The sequence below is a fragment of the Leptosomus discolor genome, chromosome 11, assembly GCF_034619465.1.
Source record: "Leptosomus discolor isolate bLepDis1 chromosome 11, bLepDis1.hap2, whole genome shotgun sequence".
Classification (NCBI taxonomy): domain Eukaryota; kingdom Metazoa; phylum Chordata; class Aves; order Leptosomiformes; family Leptosomidae; genus Leptosomus; species Leptosomus discolor.
The window spans coordinates 16132556-16152648 of NC_141401.1; the positions used below are offsets into that span (position 1 = coordinate 16132556).

General features: G+C 53.4%; 2 protein-coding genes across 2 annotated transcripts; both read right to left on the reverse strand.

Moving 5' to 3' along the window:
- Nucleotides 1-484: 484 nt before the first annotated feature.
- LOC104347016 (zona pellucida sperm-binding protein 3) lies at nt 485-3762 on the reverse strand. The gene is made up of 9 exons (XM_009951942.1): nt 3355-3762; nt 2401-2519; nt 2216-2319; nt 1826-2003; nt 1632-1752; nt 1438-1529; nt 1223-1368; nt 834-953; nt 485-615 (listed from the first exon to the last, which is right to left on the reverse strand). Exons 1-9 carry the CDS (start codon nt 3760-3762, stop codon nt 485-487), a joined length of 1419 nt encoding a protein of 472 aa, XP_009950244.1.
- A 6904-nt stretch (nt 3763-10666) lies between these two features.
- On the reverse strand, nt 10667-18694 carry CD276 (CD276 molecule). Its single transcript, XM_009951943.2, is given in 8 exon segments — nt 10667-10689; nt 12079-12114; nt 12591-12632; nt 14306-14446; nt 15879-16175; nt 16571-16941; nt 18145-18412; nt 18415-18694. Coding segments are annotated over 8 exon segments (1227 nt in total). The 5' UTR covers nt 18464-18694.
- Nucleotides 18695-20093: the final 1399 nt, after the last annotated feature.

Below are 20093 nucleotides of genomic sequence, written 5' to 3' on the forward strand. Positions count from 1 at the left end.
CTAAGGAAGAGCAAACAGGACTTCTAGAGTCATTAATCCATTCAGCATCTGTAGCAGCATCAGTTCTTCCCTCATTTGCCTGAAAATAGGAGCCATACCTTGTCTGCAGCCAGTATTTAGGATTCCTGACCATCAGGTACAGCACTGCATGCCAAGCATACAACACACTGGGAGCCTCCACAGCAGTACTGGACATCTGGGAGGTCCTCCGGCAGAGAGGCACCTTTCATCTTCAAGTACCATAATTTGGGAGAGGCTTTCAGGTGACAACAGCTCTCTACATCTTCAGTCCCACCACTGGATCTTTGGTGGCTTCCCAAGAGCTTGTGGCCACCCCGGGAGATGGCTTACCTGGAGAATGGTGCATGAGCAGAGCCCCAACTCCCATCTGAGCAAAGCAGAGCTAAGGCTGACTGATGACCCTCCTCCCCACTAAGGACACAAGGAGAGGACAGAAGCATTTCTCTTTATTAGGGTTGGAGAGTTACAGTGACACTCCAGGAGGGCAGCTACATTTTCTGCACACAAGAAACAGTCCAAGAGCAGTTAAGCTCACCACGGTGGCTGCTGTGAGCATGGCAACTTGGACCAGCATAGGAAGTCCTTCGGCAGCACCTGGAAGAGACAAGAGCCACTCACTACACATTTAATGTCTTTCCACCATCTGTCAGTGGATGAAAGGCAGCTTTGGAAAGAAGTCCCCCAGACTGTGTTTTGGTGATTATAATAGAAAGTCTTTCCAGGTGTGAAATCATGGGGGATTCATGACTAAATCAACCTGGAGTCACATTCAATTGAGATCTGAAGACATGGTCAAACAAAACAACACATACCATGTGGGGTCTTCCCTGCTGGTGCAAGACCTCCTGAAGAGCTCCATAATCCCTCAGATGAATCAAGGATTAATAGTGGTCCAACTGAGACTTCAGCCTCTGCTGCCCTTGAAGACCCACCTAAGAAGAGATGGACATGAGTGAGTTCACAGGGGAGGTAGTTCCTACTTAACCTGGACTTCAGGGCTTACAAAAAGCTAGACCCTGCAAGAGCAGCTTCCCAGTAACTTTAAGGAAACAAAGACACAGTTTCTTGCCCAAGGACACTGGAGAAGACTTGTGTTTATCCTTAAGACGAGATGCATTTGCTAAAGATCTTCCAGCATCTTGACCATCCCAACCTGGAGGGTCACCAGCCTTGGGGGCACATTTCAGAAACACAGCCCTACCTTGCCTGGAAGAGGTGTCTCTCTTCAAGCGCCTCCCTGGCCATCTGGCCAGAGGGTTAATTCTCCGGGAGTATCCTCCATACAATGGACAGTTGCCAGTCTCACAGCAGCTGCAGATATCTCCAGTACCCTCCACAGGAGCCCAACTGAAACAGAATTACCTGTAAGCCCTCTTCTCCAGGCTGGTCCCCTCCCTGCCTACACCAGCTACTCACAGGCTGCTGGCTTTGTTGAAGGAACAAGCCTTGTTCAGTGAATTTGGGGCTTGGTCAGCTGGGGAGACCTTCAGGTGGCAGGTGATGTAGATCTGAAAGGGAAATTAAACCAACATCCAAGGTTAAATTTGTTCACATAGAATAGCACAGCTTCTGAACACACTGGGGGTGGAGATGTGGGCACCACATCTCACCAAGTTTCTGTCGTCTCCTGCAAACTTGAATGCATCAACCATGAACTGCAGCCTTTCCTGCCTTGGTCTTGGAGAGATGAAGACTGAAGTGGTGTCATCTGATCTCCCATCCACCAAGCACCTGGACAAGGGTCAGAAGTCAGGGACATCCCAGCCAGCTAGAGCAGCGTCACTCAGAGCTCTGCATCCCTTACCCACTGAGGTCAATGAAGGCATATCGGGGAGAGGAGTTCCTGTCTGGACTCAGAGTAGCAACACAGTCATCCACAAAGAGCCTTAGAGGTACATGGTCCCCAGAAGCAACATCAGCCTGGAGGCGCAGGCTTTCCCCTAGCTGGAAGCCATTGGAGAGTCTCTCAGTGCTCCAGTCATCTGGAAGGTAGATTCAAGGTTACAGGTCAATTTGGAGAAAAGTACAGTACCTTCCCTTGCACATGTGACCTCTTAACTGAGCAAGAACCTCACATGTCACTTCTGCAAGGTTTGCTTTTAGCCCAGATTATAGCTCTGGACTCTCAGTATGTGGCCAAGAGGTGTCAGGAGCAGGAACCAGAGGGAAAAGGGGCTGCCAAGTCCACACCCACCATTCATGAGGCGCAGTGAGAACATCAATTTCTCCTCTGCTGACAAGGTGGAGTAGAAGGGAGCCCACGTGGGCTGGACGGCATTGCTGCTCACATTACTCTTCCTAAAGAGAAAATATATGCATTAACTGAGATTCCATCATCACCTCGGGTCTATAGGTGAAAGACAGCCCCCATTTGCTCACCTGGGATAGTGACACTCAATAGGAACCACAGCCGCATTGGTCCTTATGATAACCAGGTTGCCAGAAGGAGTAGGTTTGTAAGACAAACTTGTTCTGTAGATTAAGGAGTCTGGGGTCATCTGGAAGGAAGATTTGGGAGAATTGATAAGCCAGTAAAATAAACTAGTCAACCAGAAGATCAGCTCCATCAGATACCCAGCACTGACTGTGCTAGGACACACAGGCCCATCAGCTGCAAAGGCAGAGACCGTCCTCCACACTCCCAATCCAGTGCATATAGAATGCCATGAAGCTTTGTATTGGCACCCCAACAGGGTGCCAGCCCTGTGGGAGGTCAGTCTTGATGAATTTGGTACTCCAGCAACTACCCAGGTGGGCAGGAGCTGCAGGACAGTAGGTCTGCAAACTCCCTTCCCCAGGTGAACTGGGGTGTGCCAGCTCCAGGCAGCCCTCCTCCTCTCCTGCTGAGGAGGTCAGCACACTCCCAGCAAGCCCCTTCCCCTAATTCCCCAGCAACATGCACACAGTTTCAAGCTGTCCCCAGTTCTCCCATATACTCATGCATCCAGTCGCATCTGCCCAAGTCAGAAAACTACTACAAGCCTTGCTTGCTGTTTAATGTGCACCTCATCCAGGGCTTGAGAATGGTACCCATACTCCAAAAAAAAACAGCTCTGCTATGGTCACATCACCCCCTCACTGGAGAGCTTCTGCAACCAGATGAGCTCCTTCTCACCCCAAACCCTGACATCACCTCTACCAGGTCATTTCTAGGACCAAGACATTTGCCAAGATTCATCAGGCAGCATGAGAGCACATCGCTCTTTAGCAGTTAAGCTGTCCACAGTAATTCCCATTTACACACCCAGCACTGGTCAAAGCCCAGAGAAGGTCTATTCCCTACCCAGCATTACCAAGGATGGAGCAGCCCCTCACCCCAGCATCCCACCTCACCTGGAGAGTGCTGCCACACTCATGCAGCCCAGCCACAAAGGTCACTATGGTCTCAGCAGCACTCTGGGCCACAGGCAGGCAGGCAGCCGAGCCCAGGGTCAGGTCCGCAGCCTTGACCAGGCGCCCTGTGCCAAAGAGGTCCCTGTGCACCGTGACCACCACTTGTGCCTCCTGGCACTGCACAGTCACAGGGTGCAGCGGGGCAGCAGCCTGCAGCTGGGAGACATCCACCCATGCCCAGGGAGAGGGCTGGGAGAAGGAAGGCACACGGGGGTGGCTCCAAGAGGAGTCCCCTCGGATCCTCAAGACCCCTGAGTCCCTTTGAGGGAAACCCCAGGGGCTGTAAGATGCTGCTTCAGCCAGCATCCAGCAGAAGAGAGCAACACCCAGGCTACCCCCAGACCCCATCCTGACCCCAGCAAAACCAGCTCATAGAGAAAAGGCTGCTCAGGAGCCTTTTATACCAGCACTCCCAGCAGCCCCAGCCCAGATGGAGCACACCTGGGGGCTGCAGGCAGGCCCCCACCCAGCAAGGAGCAGCTCAGGGCAATGGGACACAGCTGGAACCATCCCTCCCTCTCGGGGAGTGGAGGGTGATTTCCCTGAATATGCACCTGGGAATTGCCCCAGAGCAGTTTGTCCCATGTCCCTCTGTCTTGCCTGTTTGCAGTGGCATCAGCCACTGCCACCTCAGTGGACAACTGACCACAAGCCCTCTGCTTTTGTCCCTTGTACCTCGGCCCATGTGCTTCTCGCTATATGAAATTGAGCCAATTTCGGCCACCAACATGGCAAGGACTTGGCCAGACTCCCACAAGCATTTGTCCTCTGTCTCCCTGCCATCATCAGCATCAGCAGTTCCCCAAAACCCAGGTCCTGGAGCACAATACAAGGTGGCACACTCAGAAATTGAGAGGACTTTAACTGCAAAATCCATCTGGACTCCGGCATGTGTGTGTCAGCAATCTGTCCGTGCTGGATTTCATGGGTATCTGCACTGGGTAATTGTATATCGAGTAATGAAGGCATCGTAACCAGCTTATTTGCATAGAAAGCAGAGGTACAAAAGCTGATCTTCCCATAATAGCAGCTGATAAGTGAATGGCAGGCATAATCAAGAGATTAATTGGCCCTCATGTGTTAATTTTCCTAATTGGCACAGCTGCTTGTGTACAGTACGATGACTAATGGCTCTACATCATGGAGCTGGGTGAAGAGGTTGGGGGTCACTTAAAGCTGCCTGCTGCAGTAGCAGAGCCTGGTAAGCAGGGTCCCCTTGACATGGGGGTGATGCCCTGTGCACACCCGCTCTTCAATCATGCAGCTGAACAAGCCAGGAGCGTTTCTTTAGCCTGAGTGGTTGTATTAATGATGCGTTTCTAATGGTGCCTTACATGGGTGCCCAGGGAAATGGGGTTTACTGGCTGAAGCATCTTCCTCCTGGTCTGCTAGCATTTGTGGGATGGTTTGGGGTGGAGTTATCTGCACTGATTGCTTGTAGGGAAGACCACAGCGATGAGCTGGATGAGCAAAGCTCCCACCAAGACCACAGTGGTGCACCCAAATTCCTGGTGGGATCCCCTTCCCTTGCTAGCCCATGCATTAGGCAGTGGCTGTTGTCTCTCTGAAGCATGAATAATGCCACACACACACGCTCGCGCCAACCTTTTCTGGCATGATCTCCATGTCCTAGCCTTCCCCCTGATATTTTTATGAGTGATGAATAAATGATACAACAAGAAAAACCTCTTCGCCAGCTCAAGCTCTCTTTATTAATTCAGCAAGCAGTGGGTCATTTCCAAACTCAGCTCATCCCTGTGCTAGATTAGTGTCTTTTACCCTGCAAGCTGGGTTTGCCGGGGGGGGTTCCTGCAGCCAAAGGCATCCAGGAGGATGGGAGGTGATGCTTATGCTGCCCCATCACCCAGCCCGGCAGCAGGACATGGCACTGAAGGTCCAGGGGATGATTCACCCAACCTCCTGCAAACTATCTCTGTGAGGAACCAGGTCTACATGGATAGGTGCCTGCACCCCACACAGCTTTCCTCCTGTTCCAGAGAGAGACAGGCAGCTCATTTAGAAAACAAGGAGCCATGTACAGGCCAAGCCCCGTGTCTCACACTAACACAGCCTAAAGTTTCTCTGCACAAAGATGGGTTTCTCACACCTTGCAATAGCTCAAGCCAAAGGCTGCAGGTCGAAGGACTGGGAGTGGGATGACGTGAAATAAATTCAGGCATCTGGGATGAGATGGAAATGGGAGATTCACTGGCCTTAAAAGCCTGAACCTGTTGGGTGAGGAACAGCTTTCGCTCTCGTTTGGGTGCAAAAGAGATCAACAGGCAGAAAAAAAAAAAATCACCACCACCACCACCAAAAAAAATCTACCACCTTCCAGCTCTCGTGCTGCAGCGAATGCTGCATCCATCACTGTAATCTATATTTAATAGCTCTGAAGGAATAGCCCTTTCCGACTGCAAAGTCCTCTGACTATAGGTTTCCTCTGGGAATGAAGGACATGGGGAGCCATCTCCTTTTTGCCACAGTGGTCTGTCCTTCCCTGGGCTAACAGGAGCTCAGGGTCTTTACTGAGCCCCTGCTAGAAGGGGAAGGCCAACAGTTGGGTATGCCCCATTCATGCTCCTTGGAAAGCCTTCAGTTGAGCAGGATGAGTCCCATGGTGGAAGTCTTTGATCCATGCTGTAGGAAGCAATATCATGTCCTCCCTTTGGAGGGGTGGGGGCTCTTTTCAAATTTTCCATTTTTATACACAACTTCACCACCTGAGATGAGAAAAATCATTTCTGTCGGCCATGGAAAAGAACTGCACTGTCAGCACATTTTCGTCTAGATGGCTCATCCAAGGGCATACATTTATTTGCCAGGGTGCTTTTTCACTGGAGTGTTAAAATACTGTATTAATTGGGGAACTGAATACCTCTCTGGCACTGTTTAAGCAACATCTCCTTACCTGAAACATCACATGCTTCTCTAAGGCTCATTAAGCAAAACGAACCTCTCTTTGCCGATCCCCGAGAAAATGATGCTATCACCGAGCCTGCAGCTCGCCAGCTCAGATCCCGCTTGCAAGAGCATTGCTGGGGATTGGTCTCACCCACCATGAGTAATGATCGTAAAATGACATTGAAATGCCACCCGATCATAAAACGACACTGAAACGTCACCCCAGTTCCCTTTTCCCCACACCACCTTCAGCTGCACATCCCAGAGAAATGAACCCTGCTCGGCTAGTGCAGGAAAAGAGGGGAATTGGAGTTTGAAAATGATATCACTCATTAATTTTCCTGTCTGGAGACAACTTCTTCATGCCAGGTAGGGGTTTTTTAAGCAACATCACTGTTTCGTTTCAAATCTCTCTTAAACGACTTCTGAGTCACCACGATAAATACTCCCCGTGCTTTCTTTCTGCTTCAGATCCCTTATAACTGCTGATGGATAAATTGCTTGAGTTACCCGAGATAAATCATGCAGGATAGCCAAATCTGTAATTAAAATGTCTCTCAACCCTTCCATTAACTCTGACAGTGGGACCAGATGCGTTGCGGCTGCAGGGAATAACCTGCTTGGCTCCAAAAAATGGGTCCTGAGAGGGAGAAACTGGCTCTGAAAGTGCCAACTCTACACAGTTCCCTTGGGAATACCATGGCACTCTTCATCCCCCATCAAAAGGATTTGAGTACCAGCATCGATGACACAAGTGGAGAGTTTTTCATGGCCTTTTGTTGCTAAAAAGCAGCTTTTGAGGGTGCCAGTGCTTCACATTGGCTCTGACTTGCCCATGGAAAGCAAATTCCCCAAGCAGAGCTGGCACAGAGATGGGTAGTTTCGCCATCCCAGTTGTTGCACTGGGAGGAAACAAAGGGAAATAAATGAAAAACTAGTTGCTCACAATGAATCCTGGATTTTCAGACCAATTAAAATCTTTTTTGGCTGTTGCTTCCCAGAAAAAGCTACAAGCAGAGGTAGAAAGTGATTTTAAAATTTCCTCTCCCTAAGACAAGCTCCCCCCTAAGGCTCACAGCCCTGGCTTCGGGGCTCTGATCCTCGCCTTCATCAGCTGTGTGGCAGGAAGATCCAGCTCCAGGGCTGTTTCTGGACTCTGCTTTCCCCAGGAAAGTCAGATATTACATTTGCAATGGCCTTAAAATCAAAAAGCAGTTCAGACATTTTGCTCTGAGCTGAATTTTCATCTGAATTTGGGTCTGGCCCGGCAATTTTGAGGCCAAGAATTGGGTATTTGGGGGCAGTGTAGGAGCCGGATCCTGCTCATCCTGATGAAAGGCACATCACCCCACAGAAACAGCCCATACAGAAAATGGTGCTTCTTGCAAATCCTTCATCTCTGGAAAACAACACTGACCCCCACTGCAGGGCAGGGGCACCCATGGGTGCTGGGCAGCTCTTGGGTCCAACCTACCTAGAAGGGTTTTCAGAGCATCCCTGCTGCCTGCAGGGACATGGCCCCATCCATGAACCGGGGCAGGATAAGGGGACAACAGGAACAGGCAGCAATGCTGCCCCAGCACTGCAGGCGTCGTCCCATCTCATCCCCTCCCCTCATCTCAACCCCTCCCCTCCCACCATCTCAACCCCTCCCCTCCCACCATCTCAACCCCTCCCCTCCCACCATCCAGCCCACGCAGTCCTCGGGGGGAGGCAGCAACAAGGCTCAGCATCTCTATCCTCCCCTCCCTCCGGAATTAGGTCAATAGAAGAAGCAGGAGCCCTTTATTTATTATTGATGGAGAGAATCAAGCCGTTATCGATCAGCACTGGGGAGAGACTCGCCCCGGTGCTTTCTGAAATAACCTGCCAAATGCGATTTTTTTGTTGTTTTTTACCCATGGAGGGGGTTTGGATGAACTCGCAGCCTTGCCTGCTCCCAGGCGGGATGACAGCAAACACAAGTGAGCCCCGGCAGCTGAGCTGCTGCCAGCTCTCACTGCTGGGTCCTTTGCACTCTGCAACCCTGTTAAATCCCGCCTTCCTGGCTGTCAGGTTCACCGTTATCTGGGAGCAGGTGCAGAAGGATGTTGGGGTTTTTGGGGAATGGAAAAACCCCGCAGGACCGCAGCATTGTGGCTGACCAGCCTCGTCCCTGCCCAGGTCTCATCCATAGCACCCATAAGGAGACCTCGAAGAGGATGGCTAGTTTCCTCCCCCAAAAAGATCCATCAGCAGGATGGCACTCTGGGGGACAAGAGGGACAACGAAGTTCCTCCTGGGGTGCTCTATCCCATGCCAAAGCATCCTCCTGGTGCCAGCAGGGAGCAGCTCAGCCCCAAGCAGAAGCTCACAGTGAGGAACAGCTCATCAGTCTGAGCCACCTAAGCAGTATTTCTCCCTTGCCACTCTCAAGATCTCCTTTCCTTGCATGGGCCAGCCTGCACTTTGCCAAGAAAACCTCAAATCTGCCCAAAGAAATGTCCCAGAAAGTTCCCAGCTGGAGGAGACATCCCCAGGGATGCTGACATCTTCTCAGGACCTTTAAAGGTGTTCTGGATGTGGGGACAACTCATCCTGCTGCCCACCAAGGAGCTGGAGGTGGTTAATGGCTTCATTCCACCAGCTCAGCGTCTGGGTGCTAAATAATATTAATGGTACCTCCTGGCACCTCATTAAAAATTGCGCCGGTGCTTAATTCAGGCCGTAGATCAAAACCCCTAAATGAAATCACCATCCATCCACTTCCTAATCCGAGTTTGATACCAGCATGCTTTCCCTTGTCTGACTTTTAGAAATATTTTTCTATTGAAATGCAGAGCCTGGCTTCATGCCCGGGGAAGGACAGCTAAAAATAATCCTCCGTGGGTGATTTAGGAAGGTCCCTTTCCCACTGGCCCCCCTCAGACCCCGCTCGCAGCCCATCGCTGGGATTAACCAGCCAGAATGTCGGAGCGATCTCAGACAGATGACAACGTCCCTTCAGGATCCTGCTCTTCATTCTGCTGCTCGAGGTATTAAAACAAAGAGGAGGGATGAGGGAAGGCGTCTCTCCAGCGCTGGAGCAGTTTTTTTCCCGCGCTGGGTGACAGATGAGGGCGGCACGGTGCAAAGTGCCACGGTGGCAGCAGGGGACCAAGGAACAGATGGGGCTCGGCTGAGAGGGGGACATAAAGGTTTTGCTCTGAGAATTTCAATATTTAAACTATTTGTGGCCAAAGCTGCATCCCGGACACCACACCAAAACCTGGAAAGCATTGTCCAAAACAACCCCCGAATTTATTTGTCAAGGCACAAAAATCCCCTTCAGAGTCTGGATTTTAAATAATGACAAAAACCAGCAAAAGAGCCATCGAGGGGCACCGTGGGGACTTCTCCACCCACTAGAGCGGGACCAGGGACATGCCTGTTCCCCCTGGCAGCTTGGGTGCCCCCATGCACCCTGCAGGTACCCAGCAGCAGAGGGAGGACCCCCAGCACACGCATAGGGACAAAGATCCCTGATCCCACGTGAAACACGAGGGCTTGACCCCACGTACCCGCCAGGTTCGTCCTCACCAGTGCTTTAGCCCCCAAAGCATCGGCTTTGTCACCACAGGGAGGACAAGAGGGCAACACCTGGCCAGCAGGTCCCCCCCAAGCCCTGCCTTTTGACACACCCCCCACTCCCCAAAAAAATCCCCCAGGTTAAATCAAGGCAGGGGATAACCACCCCAATGGGATTTTGCATTTAAGGCAAAAATAAAAGTCCAGCGGGAAGCACAGTGGTGCAACGTGAAAAAATAATCGTCCCCATACATCCCTGGGATGGTGCATCCACTGGGGCTGAAAGCACCAGCTCTGTCCCCCGTGCCTGGGGGTCCCACAGGTCCTATCCATCTTCCCAGAGCCTCCGGGGCTCCATCGGTCACACCCAGGGAACTTGCTGAGCCCATCACCCCTCTGGAGGCCTCTGGGCTTGCAAAGGGCACCGAAATTTGCCCTGGAAGGCACCTGGAAGGCAGCTGGCTCAGCTGTAGCCATGCAGGAGCAGGCACAGAGGGTGCTGGGGGGAAAAGTCAACCCCAGTTGCTCTCAGCCTCACGTGCGGACGGACAGGAAAGACCCTCTACCCCCTGCACACCGTCCCCACGAAGGATGCACCGGTCTTCAGGGCTCGCTGGGGATAAAGAGACACAACCTCTCTCCAGCCCCAGGGCACCCCGAAGACGTGGCAGGGGAGGGAGGAGGGTGACAGGCCCCAGCAGTAGGTCTGTGCCCTCCCCAGGCGACCTGGAGCTTGGCCTCACTGGGGACATCTCGGCTGGTCCAGGGCACAGGGCGCTGCTTGGGGGTGTCCCAGCTCCCGTCAATCAATTTCTTGCTCGTTATCTGGGAAGGAAAAAAAAAGACTAAATAAAAACTGTCAAAGACACTAAAATAGAATAATAATTCACAGGTCCGAATTAATGAGTTAATCTGGTTGCCAGCAGCTCTGGGCTCTCCTTGCCCTGGAAAACTGGGATCCCCACTCCCAGGGCTGACGCCAGGCTCAGGCAAACATGACCAGCCACACGTAGGTGGTTTTTTATCCCTCCATCCATCATCCTGGCTAGAAACTGCTCCACAGCCAGCAAATCCTGGGAGATGTTATTATTCAAGCTTCATTTCTGCCCAAAAAGGGGTCGAGGAGCAAGCAGGAGATGTCTCGCATGTGGGGTTAAGCAAACAGGCTGCATCGGGGATGAAAAGCCAAGGGCTGGGAAGCGGAGCGCTGTCTGCGGCAGCTTGCGAGGGGGAGATAAGGGCAGGGAGGAGGCAAAAAAAAAAAAAAAAAGGAGGAAAAGCAGAGTTGGTTGATGCTTCACTGAAGGTGTGAAGGGGAAGAGAGAAAAGGCTTTCATAAACCTACTGGGGTGTGGGGGGGAAATGGCATTAGAGAAAAAACAGGGCTGTTAAAAAAAGAAGGGAGGGTTAAATTAGCAGTGATTCACCAGCAGCAGAGGCCAAGCTTCTGCCTTTAATAAGAAAGGAAATAAATTAAAAGATTGAGATCTTGGGAGGAGGATGAGTCGGGGAGGAGCGGGGCTGACGAGGCATGGAAAATCCTGGAGCCCATCGCTGGGCTGGGCTGGGTGACGGGCTGCTGGCAGCACCGAGCCGGGAGGTTGGGAGAAGATACTGAAAGGCAGAAACAGGAGCTGGGACCCCCAATTTTCATTAATTTCCACCAGAAATTCAGCACCAGGCTGCTGCTGGGGAATTCTGCATGGGGAGGGATGAAGTTCATGCCTCCCTCTCTGCAAGGTGAGGACCAACCACAGCAATTCCCCCCTCTTAGCAAACCGATGGCAACACTCAAAAAAAGACCCAAATTCCTCGCAATGATGTGGGTTGGTGGCAGGAGGCTCTTCTCAACCCCAAGGTGTCCAAGAAAAGGAAGGATAAGAGAAGAAACACCATGTCGAAGCCACCAGCCGCATTGCTCCATCACTGCTGAGAGATACAAGCAGCAGCCAGAGCAAGCGCAGCCCAAATTGGAGTGGAAATGGGTGCTAGGAAATAATTGATGTGGAAAAATTTGATTGAAAACTGGTGAAAAAAATGAAAAAAATTGAAAAAAATGGAGGAAAAAACCCAAACAAAACCCAATGATAGATGATTGAGAGGCCATAGATGCTTTACACTTAGATCTGAGCATCATCTCAAGTGTGCTTAGGAAGAAACGTTCATCAGGAGCCAGCTCATGGTCCTACGCCATTGCCTGGCAAATGCACTCACCGTCTTTGCTCTCCGCGCTCTTCAGCAGCTGCAGAGCTGCAAAAAGCAAAGCAGCACACGGTCAGTCCCCACTGTGCGGGATGGGGGGGCTTGCAAGGGAATGCCTCCCTGGAGGAAACAGCTAAGAGCCCCATTTTGGGGAACCCACCCCAATAACTGCATCCACTCATTTCCATCGCAAACTAAGCCCCAGTCCCTAAACCTCCCCGGCAGCGAAGGAGCCAGCATTCCAAGTGGGCCTGCTCCTGCACCAGCAGATAAAGGCAATCGCTGGGCATATAATTAACCCGTTGGATGACAGCAGAGCACCACGAGTGCTATTCTATTAAGAGAGAGAGTGGCCTATCGGGGAGCTGCCAGCCTGAGCAGACAAAGAGCAGGCAAGCACAAGGGTGCTGAGCACCAACGGAGGGTGCAAAGCACACCAGGGTGTTTGCTTGTGTAGGGGACAGTGGCATGAGCACACACTATAATGCACTCACATACATAATAAGCAAGCATCCTGCACCCACCTGTCTTGGGTTCTTCCCCCTCCTCATCCTGCTCTTCCGTCCCTGCAAAAGAGCAAGCCAGAGCGCATGAAGCATCTGCTGGACTCCACCCCAGCACCCACCCTGAACCCCACCTCCCCGGGCCGCCGGGTTTGGCGGGCGCCCCTTGGATCGCCGCCGTCCCCGGTGGCTCGGTGCCACCGCAGATCCCAGGGTCTGCTCGGGACCAGCGACTGCCGAGCCGCTGGTGATGCTCAGCGGGCAGGTAACTGGTACCCACCTGCAGGCAGCACCCCCCCCCAGCGTGCTGCAGGGGGATTTCCCCCAGCACAAGGCTGTGCCAGGGTGGCACATCCTCTGCAAGCAAAGCAGAAAAAGCCACGGCTCCAGGCGACACAGCACAGCCGCTTGCCTTCCTATTTATAGCACAGCCGCCATCTGGAGCGGCGCTCAGCGAGGGGCTTAGCAGGGAGACCACAGATCCCCCAACACCTCCGGGACACCCCATCGGCACCAAGGGATAAGCATCCCCTTCTCCCTCCTGCGGGACCCACCCAGGCTGCCACCCTGTCTTGGAGCCTGGGAGCTTTGCACCCCACAGGTAAGACCTGCTACGATGCTGTTCCCAGCCAGAAAGACCAGCAAAAATCGCTGTTCCTGCCACCGGTGGCTGCCAGGCTCACGGGCAGGGTTCCTGTCTGGTTTTAGGATGACCAAGAGCCACAGCAAAAGGTCATTGCTAAGGGTGTGCGGCCATCGGTGCAGAACATCGCAGGCCGTGTCCTGATGCTAAAGGACTGAAGTCAGCTGGCCCGGGGCCACGGCTGAGCATCACAGCACTGCAAATCCCCTGGCCGAGGAGAAAATACTCTGTTACAGAGGGGGGGTAAAAAAAAAGTATTTTTTAATATATACTGCAGATGATCTCCTGGGATCTGCCAAGGGAAAACCCTCTCGGTGCCCACCTCTGGGGACACCTGACAGCCAGACATTGTGGTGGCACTGGCACGGACATCCTCCACAGGAGAGAGAGGAATGAAGCAGGAGCCCCCGGGGAGGGAGGCTGCAGGTCCCAGCCCTGCAGCATGATGCTGGCAGGGAAAGGCTTTGGCAGAGCGAATGCCTCGAGAGGCAGTGAGAGAAAACAAATGGGGAACGCCAGCAAAGCTGCTTCTGCAGCCATTTTTGGAGCACAGCAGCTTTTTTAAAGCAACAAAGCCCCCCTTTTTGTGCAAACAGCTCTCCATAATGGAAAAAAAAAAAGAAACCAAGCAGAAGGATGCAGAAAACAAGGGCACAGAGCGTCTCTCTCATGCTATTTCCGCATGTCAAAGTGCTTAGCATTTCCATGCTAGCAAATGCTAGAGCACCTTCTCGGAGGAGGTGCTCCACACACGCCCAGTTGTGGGTAACCAGACATGTGGAGGATGCTTGGAGCAGGAAGGAGAAAGGAGGGGACACGCTGGGTGGCAGGACAATCAGGGGTATGTTTGAAAGAAATGCTTGGAGCAGTGCAGGCAGCCAGCACGGGCTCTCCGGCATGGATCTGCTGCTGCCTGCCAACCCCAGCAGCTCCAAGCATCCCCTCATCCTTTAAAAGATGCCACCACCAAGGCAAACCCATGCCAGTGAAAATTTGACCCATCTCCCCCCATACATCACCCTCCATCCACCCATCAGCCTCCATCACCCACCAAATCCAGTCCCTTTTTAGCAGGGGGTACCTGCCACATTACCTGCATTTTCCTCCTCTTCCTCACAGCTCTGGCGGATTTTCTTCTGGCACACATACGCCAGGACAGCAAGCAGCCCCACGACGCAGATGGCGAGGCCCACCGTCACCCAGAGAGCCACGGCGGGGAAGGCGAGGTGTTGGCCTTGCAGGGGGAGGAAAGAGATATACCACCACGGTGAGCATTGCTGCCTGAACAGGGGTACACGTGCCTGGCACCCAGGACCCTGTGGTGGAAGAGGCATGTCCCCATGGAGGGAGTTGGTGGCACAAAGGGCGGCTTTGGAAGTAAAACCACCAGTGCCTTTAATTATGGCCTCCCCCAGCAGGTCTGGATCCAGCCAGGGAAGCAGCAGGTTAAGTAACTCCCTAAAATACATCGTTAACCTTCAAATAATTGCACTAATAAATTCAAACAGCAGGCTGACCCTTCCCTTGCTAAGAAGCTCAAAAGCAGCATTAGATGATGATGCTGCAACCACTCCCTTTCCCCTCTCATATCATACCATGGGGCCGGGAAGGATGGGGACACCTTCCCCAGGGTCTGGGATGGCCTGGCTTGTGGAATACCTCCAGGAGCCAATTTTTTGCCCCATAACATTGCTCCTTCTTCAAATAGTCTTGCCTCAAACCCTGCCCTCCACAGGCGTCACCCCAAGGCCGATCATTTCCTCAGGCACTTGAGAGCACATGCAAAAGCCACCTCTCTATCCCCAACCAGCAGCATCCGCACAAGCTTTCCTGCAAGAGTTGGGTGCATCCAGCCAGAAAGCTTATTCTCCACCAGGGACCACTTTCCCAACCCAGCAAGTGCCTAACCAAGGCTAATTAAACACTAATTCATGCTACTGGGGAGCACACAAGGTTAGAAAGAGCTCCAGGAAGGCAGCGGGAGGAGCCCAGGGCAAGGCGGTGAGGCTGAACGTGCTTGATGAACTCCTCCAGCCTGCATCTCTGAAGCAGGATTGTTGCAGCTGGGATGGAGAACCCCAAGTCAAGAGCGTCCCATGGCTGTGTGCTAAGCAGAAGACAACTACCATGCCCTGTGCTGGCTTACTGGGGTAGTTCAGACTGAGATGGGGCAACTAGCAAAGCTAGAGGTTAAGAACTAAGGATGCTGGTTCTAGCTGGGACACTGGCGTGGGGTGACAGGGGAGGACAGCACAGCCTCAGGTCACTCTTCTAGGTCCATGGGGAGAGAGGTAGGGCAGAGATACAGGGTAGGAACCCCCAGGGTGGCTCGGGGCCACAGTAGGGATCCCAGTGCTACCACAACTACCTTCTTTAGATAGAGCCCATCCCTTCCTTTGCAGGTAGATTTAGGCTAGATACAAGAAATTTTTTACAATGAAGGTGGTGAAACACTGCCACAGGCTGCCCAGAGAGGTGGTAGAAGCCCCATCCCTGGAAACATTCAAGGTCAAGTTGGACAGGGCTCTGAGCAACCTGATCTTGTAGAAGATGACCCTGCTCACTGCAGAGGGGTTGGACTAGATGACCTTTAAGGGTCCCTTCCAACCCAAACCATTCCATGATTCTATGGTTCCTTCACCCAAGTTTGGCCCCCACTGGCTCACCTGTGATGGTGACAGAAGCTTGGGTCTCCTGCTGCAGCACTGGGTTTCGCACCAGGCAGGAGTAGGTGCTGCTGGGCTCCACCAGTACCTGGAGGACACTGTGCACATCAAAGAGACCTTCCTCATTGGCCACCTGGGACGTAGTGACATTTTCTGTGATGTTGCTGCCCTGGCTGTCCTGCCAGAGGACATTGGCCTCAGGGTAGCCACGGGAAGCATGGCAAGTCACGGCTGCCAGATCTCCTGGCTTCAAGTCCTTGTTGGGCTCCAGGTTCATACTGGGCTTGGAGTAGGGAGCTGCAAGGGAGAGGACAGCCAGCATGACACGATGGACAAGACCAAAGGATCAGGATCTGGAGCAACTCAATGAGATAGAGCAAGCCCCAGGACAGACTCTTCCAGCTGATAGGACCAGCCAGATGAAGCCTCCCCAGCTTTGGATCATTTACAACCATGCTTCCAGATGGCCTCTCAATCAAGAATCTCTCCATCACAGCAGGGAAGGGACCGCACCCCTCACCAGCAGTATTCTGGGGAGATGCATCTGATTGGTCTCTAACAGAGACCTGACTTCATGGGGTGACCACGGCACACGTGGAGAGACAAAGAGGTTCCACTGAGGAGCAAAGCATGATGGACAACCCTTGTTTTTGGGGAGACACGTAGGGAGACCCTAACTCTCCATCTCTCACCTGCCACCTGCAACGTCACAGCTGCACTGTTGTAGTCCCGGACCCGAACAAAGCAGGTGAAGCTGCCCTCATCTGAGATCTCCACACGTCGGAGGAGCAGCGAGACGTTGCCCTGAGCCAGCTGGTCGTAGAAAAGGGCCGTACGGTTGGCGTAGCCCCCACCCTGATCTGCCAGTTGGTCCTGACCACCAGAGAAGCTGTGGACCAAGCGCTTGGTGTCCGTCAGCTGCCAGATGAGGCTCAGGTCGTTGAGGCTGAAGTTGACTTCAGGGGAGAAGGAGCAGTGCAGGGTGGCATCTCGGCCGAAAAGAGCCACCACAGGCTCATCTGGGACCGTGATCTCCATGGCACCTGCGGGAGGGTGGTGAGGGCAAAAACATGTGGTGGTGAGACCCTACAGAAGCGCCTCCTTAATTCTCCATCTGGATAACATCTAAGCAGATTGAGAGATGGTGGCACCTCAGGACCCTCCTCTGCACCGACCCCCAGGCAAGCCCATCCTGTCGGCAGGGAGACAGTCCCACACCCAGCACCAAACCTGGGGTGCCACCACCTTCAGCTTCCAGCTGCTGCAGCCACGGGCACCCAAATCTGCACCCCCCTGGGACACACAGCCTGGTTTCTCCCCACAGGGAGAGTAGGTCAGTAAGTGACAGCAGTGGGGACACAGCCCTGTGTCCCCAGGACAAGACAGCCCCAGGCAGTGCTGTGGCCAGGCTGGCAGGCACTAGATGGCATCAGTGCTCCAGCATGATGCCAACCAGCATGCCACAGCATGCCAACCTCATCCCAGTGCCACAGCATGATGCCAAAGCAGGACACCAACCCCACCACTGTGTCAAGAAGCAATGCCAACCATGCCAGGGCTGCCAGACCCTACATGCTCAGAGATGGGCCTGGGGTGTCCACTGGCAGTGAGCAATGTCCCCCAAAGCAGACCTAGGGCATCATCAGCGCTTCATTCCCCAACCAGCAGCACCCACATGAGTTTTCCTGCGAGACTTTGGTGCATCCAGCCAGAAAGTTTATGCTCCACCAGGGACCACTTTCCCAACCCAGCAAGTGCCTAACCAAGGCTAATTAAACACTAATTCATGCTACTGGGGAGCACACAAGGTTAGAAAGAGCTCCAGGAAGGCAGCGGGAGGAGCCCAAGGCAAGGCGGTGAGGCTGAACGTGCTTGATGAACTCCTCCAGCCTGCATCTCTGAAGCAGGATTGTTGCAGCTGGGATGGAGAACCCCAAGTCAAGAGCGTCCCATGGCCGTGTGCTAAGCAGAAGACAACTACCATGCCCTGTACTGGCTTGCTGGGGTGGTTTAGACTGTGATGGGGCAACTAGCAAAGCTAGAGGTTAAGAACTAAGGATGCTGGTTCTAGCTGGGACACTGGTGTGGAGTGACAGGGGACGACAGCACAGCCTCAAGTCCTCTTCTAGGTCTATGAAGACAGTGGTAGAGCAGAGATATGGGGTGGCTTTGGACCACAGTAGGGATTCCAGTGCTACCATGGTTACCTTCTTCAGACAGAGCCCATCCCTTCTTTCCCCCAATTCTGGCCCTCACTGGCTCACTCGTGATAGTGACAGAAGCTTGGATCTCCTGCTGCAGCACTGGGTTTCGCACCAGGCAGGAGTAGGTGCTGCTGGGCTCCACCAGTACCTGGAGGACACTGTGCACGTCAAAGAGACCTTCCTCATTGGCCACCTGGGACATAGTGACATTTTCTGTGATGTTGCTGCCCTGGCTGTCCTGCCAGAGGACATTGGCCTCAGGGTAGCCACGGGAAGCATGGCAAGTCACGGCTGCCAGATCTCCTGGCTTCAAGTCCTTGTTGGGCTCCTGGTCATACTGGTCTTGGAGTAGGGAGCTGCAAGGGAGAGGACAGCCAGCATGACACAATGGACAAGAACAAAGGATCGGGATCTGGAGCAACCCAATGAGATAGGGCAAGCTCCAGGACAGACTCTTCCAGCCAATAAGACCAGCCAGATGAAGCACTTGGTGTCCGTCAGCTGCCAGATGAGGCTCAGGTTGTTGAGGCTGAAGTTGGCCTCAGGGGAGAAGAAACAGCGCAGGGTGGCGTCTTGGCCGAAAAGAGCCACCACGGGCTCATCTGGGACCTTGATGTCTGTGGCACCTGCGGGAGTGTGTCAAGGGCAAAAGCTTGTGGTGGTGAGACCCTACAGAAGCGCCTCCTTAATTCTCCATCTGGATACCACCTAAGCAAATCTAGGGATGCCCATTGAAGGGACCCATGGGAAGATGGCATCTCAGGACCCTCCCCAGGACCTATCTTCCAGCAGGGAGACAGTCCCACACCCAGCACCAAACCTGGTGCACCACTGCCTTCAGCTGCCAGCTGTGGCCACAGGCGTCCAAACCTGTACCCAAACCAGGTTGCAGGACACGCAATCTGGTTTCTCCCCACAGGGAGAGGAGGTCAGTAAGTGACAGTAGTGGGGACACAGCCCCGTGTCACCAAGACAAGCCAGCTCCAGGCAGTGCTGTGGCCAGGCTGGCAGGCGCTAGATGGCATCAGTGCTCCAGCACGATGCCAACCGGCGTGCCACGGCAAGATGCCAACCTCATCCCAGTGCCACAGCATGAAGCCAATGACATCGCCAAGCACAGCGGGACACCAGCCCTGCCACTGCGTCAGGAAGCAATGCCAACCACGCCAGGGCTGCCGGACGCTCCACACTCGGTGCTGGCCCTGGAGTGCCCATCAGCAGTGGGCAGCAACGCCCCCAAAGCAGACCCAGGGCATCAGCAGCAGTTCATTCATCAATTCCCCCCAACCCCAAAAGGGGGAGGAAAGGGGGAAAAAAATCTCGCCTCGGACCAAGGATTCGCTTTATATTCTGACGTCAACATGGTTGCAGAACACAGCAAAGCTGTTGCCTGCAGCAACTACCTCCCAGGGGAGGGCAGCAACAAGACAGGAAATTTGAAGCAAGAGCCGGAGCGCAGAGGGTGAGGAGCTCCGGGAAGGAGCTGGGCTGGAGGAGATCTGCCAGGGGCCGCAGACAGGCAGACAGGCAGGAGAAGAGTGCTCGGGCAGCCTGCCTGCTCTTGGCAGACAAGAGAGGGTCACGTCTCACTCCGGCTAATAATAAATGCCAGCGGGTTTTAGGAACATTACCCAGCCTGGCCGGAACCACTGGTGGCTGCTGAGCACCCTGAAAGAATTCAGTCCTGATGTCTCTCCCAGGTTGAGGTGCTGCAACCTGGGGGGCCAGGAGCTGCAGTGCAGAGGGACAGACCCAGGTAAGTCAGAAACCTTCAGGATTTAGTCCTTCCATGGCTTCGCCATTCAGCTGTAGCACATGGGAGTTGGTGTCGCCTGCTACAGGGGGGGCCTGCGTGCACCAGAAGCCATCACACACACGGGGTGATGTCCTGGGCAGCTGGAGGACCGTGAAACCAGAAGAAACACCTTGTGGGCACTGCCACCAGGAACCACAGGTAACAGGTAGCTTTGTTGGGATAAACGTGGCAGTCAGGACGTCTCCTTTAAGGTGG

What these genes read in the sequence shown, in the direction of transcription:
- LOC104347016 (XM_009951942.1), bottom strand. Translation starts at nt 3,762, where the DNA reads ATGGGGTCTGGGGGTAGCCTGGGTGTTGCTCTCTTCTGCTGGATGCTG. An exon ending in GCCTTCATTGACCTCAGTGG is followed by an intron (nt 1,753 to 1,825) that starts GTAAGGGATGCA and finishes ACCCTTGTCCAG; the next exon opens with GTGCTTGGTGGATGGGAGAT. An exon ending in AGACACCTCTTCCAGGCAAG is followed by an intron (nt 954 to 1,222) that starts GTAGGGCTGTGT and finishes ATCTCTTCTTAG; the next exon opens with GTGGGTCTTCAAGGGCAGCA.